The sequence below is a fragment of the Tiliqua scincoides genome, chromosome 5 (genome assembly GCF_035046505.1).
Source record: "Tiliqua scincoides isolate rTilSci1 chromosome 5, rTilSci1.hap2, whole genome shotgun sequence".
Classification (NCBI taxonomy): domain Eukaryota; kingdom Metazoa; phylum Chordata; class Lepidosauria; order Squamata; family Scincidae; genus Tiliqua; species Tiliqua scincoides.
This window is the reverse complement of record NC_089825.1, coordinates 49,415,217-49,427,397: the sequence shown is the minus strand read 5'-3', so window position 1 is coordinate 49,427,397 and position 12,181 is coordinate 49,415,217. Positions and strand designations below refer to the sequence as shown.

The following is a 12,181-nucleotide window of genomic DNA, read 5'->3' as shown; positions in this document are numbered from 1 at the left end:
GCTTCCTAAGGTTGTCTTCTGAATTCTTCTGAGGGCAAGGAGGGTACCCCTTGTATCTAACACCACTGATCCCACAGTATCAATTATCGTTATCTGCAAATTTGCTATCTCAGAAGGTTTCCAGGAACCTAACCTCAGCTGATAACAAGAACTGACTGTATATCCTTAGTTGAGCAGGAATAGATATTGCCTGTTACCCTGGCAGAATAACTGCTAACAATAACTGGAAACATTCTGGGTATGACTATTTTGGCTATAGGAAATTAAAATCAAAATTTTCAGCATTACAATAAGAAAATAAATATTATTTGAGCTAAAGATCCTAAATATTCTATTGGTACTAGTTGTGCTCCATTGCCTTTTAGGTAATGGAAAAAATTAATTGAATTGATCAACAGTTAGTCTTTTTTCAACAACTATGATTATCACTTCCTGATTTTTGTTCCTCATGTAAACTTCAGTATACTGTTAAACTCTTGTTTAAGCTCTGTTCTTTTATGAAGCTTTGAGCGCAATCCTAACCAACATTCCAGCACTGGCATAGCTGTGCCAGTGGAGCATGTGCTGCATCCTGCAGTTGGGGGGCAGTCATGGAGGCCTCCTCAAGGACTTTGCATTTTTCTCTGCAATGGAGTTGCATTGCCCTTATGTTGATGCTGGAAAGTGGGTTAGGATTGTACCCTTAGTTGTTTTTTCCTGACGCCATGGTACTTTATTTAGTAGCTGAAACCTTTTTTTACTCGTAAAAAAGCAATCTTAAGTCATGCTTTTCAGCTTATTTTGAACCTCCATTGGTTGAGGAGTCTTGTCAGTTTCTTGGGTCAGAACAAGAAACTGAAGAGTGAGTGTAGATGAGATGCCTGAAGCAGAATGGTTCCTGTGGTATGGGGCCAACCACCTGTCAATCTGACATACGTTAACTTATATGTTATATAACATATGAACTTATATGTGTTATGACATATATTATATGTGAACATATATGTTATATATTGTACATTTCCTTTTTAATCATCACCTCAGTCTATGTTAACAAGTGATAGCTGATTCTGCACAAAGTGCAATTGATGGCTCTACAAGCCAAAGCAGTAGGCAGATTTCATGTTTTTGGTTTGTTTGAAAAGGTCTGTGAATAGGGCCATGTGAAGACGGTGAACACAACTTTATTCATGTAAAAGCAGGCAGTCTTCACAAATGTATTTTGAACTGTTGACATTGCTCGTCATGACGCCACTAACTAAGCAGAAGTTGTCATAAGAATCCTAAAGTACAAATTAAAGTAAGATCAGTTGTTGTTTTAAACATGCAGAGGTTTAGGAGAAGTCTTTCCTGGCATTAAATTCTTAGGAACTTCAGGCTCTGTCCAGTTTTCCAGCACTGATGAAACTATGCTAATGGAATGTCAGCTGCATTCTGCAGTTGGGGGGGGCAGTCATGGAGGGCTTCTCAAGGTAAGGGAATGTTTGTTCACTTCTATGGGGGCTGCACTGTGGCTGCGTAAGCACTGGAAAGTTGGATAGGAATGGGCCCTTAGTCCCAAGTAAGTTTGCATTGGGTTGTCTTGCTGTTACAAAACATCTGTCTTAATCTGTGTCTGGTTTTGATTCCTCCTTTTACCCATTGTGAGTGTGTCACATAGAGGAAATTTCCATGTACGTACCTAACTCTTATTTGATATTTTTGAGACAGAAAGTTGCGAAGGTCTTCAAGGGAAAGAAAATGCCAGGACAGATGGGCAATGTCTTCAGGACAAATCATGGACTAAAGGTGAGGACTATGTCGGAATATGCAAGGAATTCACTCTGTCTTGATGTAGTAGCTTCCAAGTGCGTAACTGCTATTACCTGAAGGCAAATATCACCATTTTTGCCATTAAGAAGTGCCAAAGAAGCAAACCAACAAAGGAGATTGGAAGACCCACTGTTGCTATCATGGAAGAAAAGCACTTCTCTCACTTCTCCTCTCTACTCCTACTCTCTCACTCCTCCTTACTGTAGCAGTAACTATAAAATTAACATAACAATAACACTTCATGGAGAGACATTTCCCACCCTACCCCATTTGCCAGTGTGACCACTGAAAAGGAGCTAGAGGAGGTAGGTGCAGTTGCCACCATCTCCTGGATGATGCATGTCAGTGGCAATCATGCAGCTTCAGTGTAACAGGCCAAATAAACAAGGATGCCTAAATGAAATGAGGCTATGGAGCTATGAGTTCTGCCAGGCTCATATCCCTGATCATTTGAATTTCTCACTAGCTTCAGAAATGTGCAAGGTTACTTAACAGATCAAGCGCACTGCTAAACGTTGTTTAAAAGGTTCATTCGTAATAAAGGACTTTGCTTTCTGTTTGGTTGTTTTCACGCTTCAGGTGTGGCGGATCAGCGTGAAGCACAACATCATCTATGTAAATGGTTCCGTTCCAGGACACAGGAATTGTTTAGTAAAGGTAAGTCTAGCTTTTGAGCATGTCGCGTAACCTGTTGCAATACCAATTCTGTGAATGTTTTCCCCACTCCTGATAGGGACCTGGAAAACTGACTTTTACTGAGGTAGATCGTTGACCCACCTAGCTCAGTATTGTCAATACTGATTGGTAGTGGCTCATCAAGATGGCTCATCCACTGAGCTACAGCCTCTCCTCTGTTGGGAGACACTGTTGTCTCTTCAGTGGGTAGACAGTATCCCATGCCACAAGGCCCTGTGCTCTGCTTACATTCCCTTAAACTACAAAGATAATTTTAAACATTTTTTATCAGGCAGTAGTACTAGTCACCATCACAAAAATAACAGCATCAGGTGTAGTTGGCTCAAGTAAGAGGACTGTAAAAGGACCCTGTTAACCAGAGGGATATTCTTATATTTACATATTACATTACGTGCATTGTTTTCAATGTGCTATGGCAGGTCTCTCCAAACCCCAGCCGGTGGGCCAGATCCAGAGTTTGGGTGAATCTTTCTCCTCTGTGAGTAGTGCTTACCATTCTGCCACACCGCAGCTCTTCAAGGCACCAGATCTGGACAACGGTGCCCTGGGCAGTCATGCCTGCCTGGAAATCCAGGTGCTATGTCTGCTGGGGTGTTGGACCATAGACATGACTGTCCAGAGTGTCATGTCATCCAGATCTGGTGCCCAGAAGAGGAATGGTAACTGCTGTTCACATGGGGAAGGCTTTCCTGGTGCATAGCAGTTTCCAGTTTGGAGACCACTGTGCTCAGGCATGAACCAAAAAAGTTGGTTTTTAGAAATTCTTCAGAAAGAAATCGCACAGTATTAGTGTTGGAGGCAACAGATGTTTGTTACTTGAAGTTGATGCAACTTAGGTCCCAGATCATGGTCTGATGTGGCATTTAACACTGTTACATTCTCAAAGCAAAGCATGTTGCAATTACTTGGTGATTGAGCTCCTCTCAGTGTAAGCCACTTTGACTTTCTGAAGGAGGAATAGTATATAAGTGCAAATAACTTTGCACTTTGCTTGTAGGATTTTTTCCAAAGAAAACGTTCACAATTTACATAACTTGAAGGTATACAATTCTTTGTGAAGAACATATCAAAGTCTGTTACACTGTGCCTTTTTGTGCATTTTTTATTGTAGGGGGAGTTTACATTGAGCGATGTTAAGGATTCGCTAGGTTGCTGAGTTTATGCTTTAGGCTATAAGTACTATCCAGGAGGAGTGCAAATGGCACTGTATAAAATTGACTGGATCTATGTGTTTTACTGACGAAAAGGTGTTATACCAAGCAAAGCAGAAGAAGAAAATGTAACAGGCACTGTGAAGCAACATTAGAGAAATTTATTCACATTTTTATGCCACTCTTCCTCTAAGGAATTCAGAGTAGTGTATATAGTTCCTTCCCTCCTTTTGTCCTTCCAGCAACCCTGTAAGGTCAGAGGCCAAGCCAGAGTCACCAAAAGCTTCATGGTTGAATAGGAATTTGAACCTGGATCTTCCAGATCTAAGTCCAACTCCAGAACCTCTACACCAGAGCAGGTCAAACTGCAGCTTGAGGGCCAGTTCTGGCACATGTGCCTACTCCTCCACCATGTGACCAAAGCAATGTTCCATGTTGTGTCTCCCCAGCCACTTTGCGCCTGTAGTTCCAGGCAGATGCCACTTTGAGGCACGCAGTTTTGGGGAGATCGGGACAAAGATTAGTGGCACCCCTGCAGAACAGTTTGCCTCGCCATTTTCGGTGCACAGCAGTCTCTAGTTTGGAAACCAGTGCTCTACATCATGCTAGCTGTTTCAGATATAGAGTTCCCCCCTCCCCCCACAGAGTTACTTGGTAATGGAAGCATTTCAAAGCACTCTGCTTGGGTGGTTTTCAGTGTTAGCATTGCTATTTAGGAAAATCATTTTGACTGTTTGTTCTCTACCCAGGCTATTTCTTTGCTTGTTAAGACTGATGATCCCTTTGTATGCCCCAGTGATTAAAATGCAAAGGCCTTTTTAGATCTGGATGACATTGTCATAGAAAATGCCCTCAACATTGCAAAAGGAATGAAACTGCTTGTATAGATTTATTCCCAAAGTAATTGTACAAAATAACATAATTGGCAGATTTTCTGCTGGATTATATAGTTACCAGGTTTGAATACTAAATTTAGACCATGGATAAAATTGAATCAAAGATGCTTTGTGTTTTCACGCACACAAATGCCTGACTTTTGTACAAAAATTATATAAACTAACAAAAGAGAGAACTCCTTTTGGATGATTCTTCATAATTCCTTCAGTTGTTTTTAACTGAAGGAGTTAGCAATACTTCAAGTTGCAAATTGGATATTTTAGCCAGCCTGTGACTTGTGGTGGCCACTTTAGGTGATGGTTTGGAGAGGGGGAATGGGGGGGCACCGCCTCCATTCCTTCTCCTGCCACTCCCTGGTTTAAAAAGAAAAAGAGGAATGAAGCAGAAGAGTTAGTGTAGGGGGCTAGAGTGCCTTTGATGGTCTAGCTCACTATTCTCCTCTCTCCACACTAACTCTTCTGCTCCCTTCCCCTCTTTTGTTTGAGAGAGCAAGGAGGACTGGCACTTGTGGAAGCAGCCATGCCATCTATACAGTTCTCTGAACTGTGGCTGCTGTTTCACTGAGAAAGACAGAAAATCCATAGAATAAATACTTGTGGGTACAGTTGAAAAATATTGAAGAAAAATTTTAAGATTTGAATGTTTATTACTCTTGTGACTTTTATTACCTGCTAATTATAGTTTTTACTCCAGTAGTTATTTTACAGTTCTCAAGAAGAAGTTGCTTTTTGTCTCTGAAAACGTTTCTTAGAAATGCAAGCTGTTTATAATCTGATATAACTTCACTTTCTGATGTTTGTGTCAACTACTACCAGTCATAATGGCTATATACCACCTTTATCAGTAGAGACAGCATGCCTCTGAACATTAGTTGCGAGTGTCAAAGTTGGGAGAGGACATCAAAAGTGTGACTTCATCTTGTGGGCCACTGTGAGATCCTGGGCCCAATGGGTCATTTGGCCTGATCCATTTGGGTACCTCTTGTGTTTATATTTGTATGTGCACCAAAAGCAGGATAAAGTCTCCCAAAGCAGCTCACAACCATTATCATTCAAGAGATTATGCTCCTGGTATGTACTGTATATAAATGAAAATAAGATGTATACCTTTACAAGCTAAAAGACAAGATAGGGGAGGGGAGGGAAAAGGCAGAGGGGAGTAGTATAACTACAAGGTTAGTTATTAATGCACATTTATGTCTCATTGTTGGCCAGTCTGTATTTTATTTATTTGTGGAATTTGTGCGTTGTCCAGCAGCTTCAAAGCTGCTGCTCCTAAGTGGCTAGCAACACTTTAAAGCAATTGAAACAATGACATCAGAGAAAGCAGCCAATCAAAACAAGCATAAAATCAGAGCAGCAGAGCAGAATTGGATTTTACCACAACTTAAAAGGCCTGGAGCGGTGGGTTGGGGAGGACTTTGCCTGGTGCCAGAAAGACATAAGAGTGGGCACCAGGCTAGCCTCTCTAGGGAGGGCGTTGGAAAGGTGAAGTGCCATGACAAATACATTCCCTTATCCTGGTAACTACCTGCTTAGCTTCCAAAAGTGGAGACACCACGAGGAGGGCCTCCAAAGATTATTTTAATTTAGTAGAAGGTTGCAATTCAAGTACTCTTCTCTCAAACCATCAGCAGTCATTGCTTCATTTACTTCTGTTTTTGTGGGATGGAAATGATGAGCAACAGCCCACTGCCTTTTAGCCAGTGATGGGGCCAGAGTGTCCTTACACGCACTTCTGCCATCACAGAATACTCGGAGACAGGGAAACAACAAGTTTCCTGCAGTTGCTGGTCCCCTGGCTGATGGTGGGAACCAGGCCGGTCTTCCATTTGCTATGGCGTTTTTCCTGGGAGGAGTGGTGCAACCTCCCCATGGCCTTTGGCTGCTGAACAGGGCATTTTAGTGCATTCTCATTACATGTCCAGAGCAAGGAATTCATCATGGCAGGTATTTTCTTTGCATAGAAGAGAGCTCTGAATGCAGGAAGCTGTTTCTCTGGCTTCAGACTTTGCCCTTTTGTTTTCTCTCCATCAAGCTGTCACATTCGGGTCAGTTACACATATTTTCCATTCCTGTTTTGTTCTAGAAGGACCTGGATATTAAAGTTGGACCGCAGGGTGTTAGGAGTCCTTGACACTAACTGCGCTTCAGTCAGCAAAACTACAAGAAATGCTGAGCCAGGCCTCATTGCATAGTTAGCGAAATCCAACTGCATGAATATGAACAAGGCAACTTGATTTCATGTGCATTGTAGATATCAGTTTCAATGCCTTAGAAGTCAATGCTGGCGACTTCCAGTATCTATTTCAGGGCTATCCGATGTATCCTACGTGGAGTGTAAAATGACATTTTCTGCATATAATTAGATGGTGATGGGATTGGTGTGGTTCACTCTGTTCATGGCTTGTAGAATGGACACATGGCAGGGGATGGGCGCTTGTGCTTATGTGCCTTCTCCCACCATGTTCTCTTTTCCTGATCTATCTTAAAGATTTATTATTGCAACATCTTAGTCCATCCAATCTGACTCAGATAGGATATACTATGATGTTCCAACAATAAATATCCATTCATTTAAGAGTGCTTTTTTCCTGCACAGTTTTGCTTTCTGACAAGAGCAGAATTAATTATGTAAATATGATCTCTTTATTTATAGAGTTCACAGTGGCTGGTAATATCAGCTACATAAATGCTGCTGGAAGAAAGATAATAGAAAAATGAGTGATAGGGATGGAGACATTTATAAATCTATTATTATTATTATTAATCAATATACTGCTTTTCAACAAAAAAGTTCACAAAGCGGTTTACAGAGAAAATAAAATATCTAATGGTTCCCTGTCCCAAAAGGACACAGTCTAAAAAAGTGCCTCTTACTCAGTTAGCAGGTAAACTTGTACTTGTACAAGGGAAACTTAAAACTTGTACTTTCACTTACTGCAGCATCATCAGAGTGACAGTGTAGAGCAATGGAGTCCAACAGTTCCGGGGTGGGGGGGGGGCGTGCAAAATATTCTGAGCATATTGAAAGGCTGACACATTGCCTTGAAACATTGCAAAATGCCTCTTGCCGAGTGACAATTCTTAATTTTGCTGATGTCATCTCATGAATTGTCCAGCATTATATGTGTAACTCTGTCACCTTCTGCAGTGTTTTTTGTTTGTTTTGTTTACAATGAAACCAATGAGTTTGAACAGAGATGGAATGACGTATGTTCCTTCCATATTCCGCCTCTGAGAAAGCTACAAGCACTGTAGCTGCCTTGGGCATTTTTGTAAACAGACAAGATAAAAATATTCTCAGTACATAATGATAATATACTCTTCCCCAAATCTAGTTTTGACTCTGTTTTGATCTAGCAATGTGCACTTCCCTGTTAACAAATATAGCGAGAAATGGCTTGTGGTAAAAAAAAAAAAAGCAATTGAACCAATATTGGCTCAGGCTTTTAGACAGAGTCCTGGCTCTTATTCAGATTATGCTCCTGTTCTCTCCACAGGCCAGTCTTACCTGTGCATTGACTTCTTGGCTAATCAGTCAGTTTCCACCATATCTGCATCCTCTAGAAACTGCGTCCTCTTGTCTTGCCTTCTTCTGAAATATTTTGCAGAATGCTTGTGGTAGTGGTGTTAGGAATACAAAGGGTCTTCCTAATTCGGTCATATTGATGACTGTCAATAATATGAAACACCTAATGTTATGCAATGCCTACCCTGTCGTGTGACGGTTATGAGTTTGACCAATTTCTCTTATCCACAAATTTCAAAGACCTTCATAGGGTGCACCTAGTTTAACATGCTGCACTGAGATAGGTGTGTCTATGGCGCAATGTTTCTAATATCATCCACATTAAAATGCAATGTGCTGAGATGTTTTGCAGTCACATTTATTTAGAAACATGCAAGATTGCATTCTCCTCATCTATTTACATTTGATAGATCTGCCCTCAAGGTGAAACTAGCAATGTATGCCATTTAAGGCTCCACCTGAGCTCATCAAATTGGGAATGTGCCTTAGAAATGGAGTGTTGTGGTGTGAGACAATATATTTTATGGCCAGTAAGATGTATTGCATCTGTCCTGCCTTTCTTTCCAACTGGGCATTCAGGGTAAATGTACAAATAATGGGAAACAGTAAAAAGGTTGTGGACAATACGGGACACATTACAAAACCCTATAAAATCAGAGTAGGCAAATAATAGTCTCTGCCATCTCTATTAATTCCTGCTTGTAGGCTTACTGAAACAGGCACAAAGACAATTAAAACGGGGATCCAGAGAAACTAAATGACTCTCCCTGGGGAGGAGATTCTAATAGTTGTGGCGTGGACACCAATTAAGACCTGCCTTAGTCACCAGTTTTACCTGATGGCGAGAGTCTGCTGAGTCAGGTCATTTGAAACTTGAATGACATCACTTTGAACCTTGAATTGTGTTCAGAAGGTAACTGGTTGTATGCTTCCAGGCCCAATATCAGTCTTGAATGTTGTTGGGTAGGTCAGACATAAATGAGAATCTGACTTTGTGGCAAGTGTGGGTCCCAGCACTTCCTATAGATTTATTTTTATTTTGGGGGGGGGGGGTGTTTCGGGTCCTAGGTGATTCATTCAGGTACCTTAATCTGCATGGGTCTGCTGCTAAAACCAAGTGTTTAAAAGTGTAAAAAATGTTTGTCACTATCTTATGTGATGAAAAGCACAGCTAAGGTGCATTGGCGCCCTCTTAGTTGGTTGCTTGGCAACCATTAAGCCGCTGTGCACCTTGGCAGATGTACATTTATAGAAAACATTTTTTTTTTCCCAGTAGGCTTGAAATAACCCAGTTGAATGGTTTCTTAGTTCTTTCTGAAATTCTAAAAATGCAAAGTTTTTTAATTGAACATAGATGTGTTTCTGGCTTAATTAGCATACTGTTGCGCACTTGGCCTTGACACTTCATTTGTGTTCACTTTTTAGCAGGCAAACCCAACCTAACCTTGTTTTAATGATGATTTTTCATAATTTTTAGCACAGTAAAATGTGCATTAAGGGTATATTTGGTTTCTTGTATATTTGTGATCTCATGGTACACCTGAAACAAAAAACTCAATATTCTATGCCAAAAAGCAATGTTCTGAGTAATGGGTTCTAACATTCTGTACTTGGACTAAATTATGGCTGTTTGTACAAATTTACTCCATTTTACTAACTTAATTTGTAACGTATTTTTGACTCCTAGCCGTACGCTTGCTGCCAGATTGAGCACTATAACAATATTAAGAGTGATAGTATGTCATTCTTGTGGTGGTTTGGTTTGTTTAATGTTCATCATTATTCCTACTGCCGAAGGCTGACATCTCTCATCTGTCCATGTTCATCAAGGCTCCACCTGAGCTCATCCAACTGGGAATGTGCTTTAGAAATGGTGCACTTTAGTGGGAGACACAATCCCTTTGACTACTGCAAACCTCCTTTGACAGGATGCCACAGTGCATGTGATGCGGACACTTTGCAGAATGTTAACTGGAACATAATCTTAAACTTTATTTTTAAATCTCTATGGTTTGTTACATTGTTGATCAGCGAACGGTTGCTTGTGAGGCTATTCTGAAGCAGCAGGAAAGGAAAATTGTGTGACTAGCAGACATGTTTGTTGTGGTGATGGTATATAGCCTGGATGCCTTTAAAAGGAGATTGGATGGAAAAAGCCCATCACAGGTTACAGGAAAGAAGGAGGCTATCTCTGAATGCCAGATGCAAGGGAATGGCAACAGGATACAGGTCTTGTGTGCTTCAGGCATCTTGTAGGCCTTTGTGAGATACAGGAAACTGGACTAGATGGGCTGTTGGCCTGATCCAACAGGGCTCTTCTGTGTTTACGTAAAGGTCATCAAAACCATCCTCTGTCCTCTAGCAGAGTGTTCTTAACCCTGTAACCTTTGCTCCTCTGATAAATCTGTTTTTGAAAATTAGTCTCCACAGCCCTTTGAAATGAGAAATGCTGTGACACAGAGAGCACCATCCTAACCAAATTTCCAGCATTGATGCAGCCACAATGCAGCCCCAAGGTAAGAGAACAAACGTTCCCTTACCTTGAGGACGCCTCCATGACTGCTCCACCACACAGAATGTAGCGCATGCCCCATGGACTGCATCAGCACTGAAAAGTTAGATAAGATTAGGCTCTAAGTATTTGTATGGAATGCTGATCTTGTTTTTAAAAAAAACTAAGAACTTCTAAAAAATATGTTTTGATTGTATGTTCTTTTATTCGGTAAGAGTAATTTATAAAGCCTAGGAAGTAATTTTGCGTTTTGAGGAGCTAAGATTTTCTGTCTCCTTTTCTTTTTAATTAAGCTCTTTAACTCTTGTTCCGTTCAAGGTCTGTGATTCAGCTTTACCGCCTTACCGAGATGACTACAAGAACTCGCCATTCCCCACATATTTTGCTGATGGTGATGAAGAGCTACCCGATGAGCTGTATGATGAGGATGTTTTCCAGTTCACTGAACCTTCTGTTACATTCACTTAGCTACTGACAACCTGAAGAACATGCAGCTTTCCCATCATAAATGTCAGTCTGAAAATGCAAAGCAGGAAGTCATCCCAAAACATGTCCTCTGGCAACAGCAGCCTGTGCACCAAACCCTGGACAAGCTCTTCTTTTTATCATGTATTTTCTACATGGCAATAGGTTCTAAAGTTTGCATTAAAAATATAAACTGCTGGTAGAAGAGAGGCTGAAGGATGATGGACAAAAGAAAAATGGTGATACTATTGGTTGACGCCTTGAAGAAGAAAATTAAAATTTTAAAAATTATTATTTCAAAGCTTTCAGGAGTAGTCATTTTGGTATTTCTGTCATTTTAGAACATTTTGCCTCAATCAAATTATGAAGTTAAAAATTGATATGTTCAGGTGTGCCCTGGTATCTGTGGGGAGTTCTGTTCTGGAACCCCCCATGAATACTTGAAACTGAAGATACTGGGTACACCCTCTGGAGGCACTTCGAAGCTCCACAGAGGCCACACATGTCTGCCCATGGCCTCTGCCGGCCTCAGAATGGCTATTTAGACCAAAGCACAGCTCTCTCACCTCTGGAGAGTGAGCGAGGACCACCCCGCATCCACTGATCCACAGATCAGCAAAACCATGGAGGTGGAGATGGAAAGAGGCCTCAGAAGGTACTTATATATATTTTCCTCCTTCCATAGCCAGAACATGGACAATAAATTAAAAAATGTCCTTTTCACTTGAAGTTCATTTTATAGTCTGGTAATGCAGCAGTATCTGATACCTGACAGAAACCACGCTTGCCACTGTTGAGCATCATTGCATATGTATTTATTTGTTTGATTTTTGGCTTGTTCCCCATTTAAAACAAGCACAGGGCAGCTTACAATAAAAACACGACATACCAAAACACAGCATAAAATTCAATGAATATTAAAAATTAATACAAAGGCATGGAAACAGGTCACTGTTTTACTGATCTTTAAAAAAAAAGTCTTCAAAGACCTTATGAAAAGTATAGGGACACATTCAGTATTTCTTTTTAGGAGGGAAAGACTATCCAGGCCAGGAATGTCAAACCAGTTTCATATAGTGAGCTGAATAGCAGTAATGGTGCTTGCTGAGAGCTGGAAGTGATGTCATTAAGCAGCTGA

At 40.8% G+C, this 12,181-nt stretch overlaps 1 protein-coding gene across 1 annotated transcript in view; it reads left to right on the top strand.

The window, feature by feature from the left end:
- Nucleotides 1–11,344, top strand: part of MRPL3 (mitochondrial ribosomal protein L3) — a 35,259-nt gene extending 23,915 nt beyond the window's left edge. The window contains exons 8-10 of the mRNA XM_066628664.1: nt 1,690–1,767; nt 2,371–2,448; nt 10,897–11,344. Coding sequence (XP_066484761.1) covers nt 1,690–1,767; nt 2,371–2,448; nt 10,897–11,046 — 306 coding nt within the window. The 3' untranslated portion in view covers nt 11,047–11,344. The remainder of the gene's footprint in view (nt 1–1,689; nt 1,768–2,370; nt 2,449–10,896) is intronic.
- The last annotated feature ends 837 nt before the right edge of the window (nt 11,345–12,181 follow it).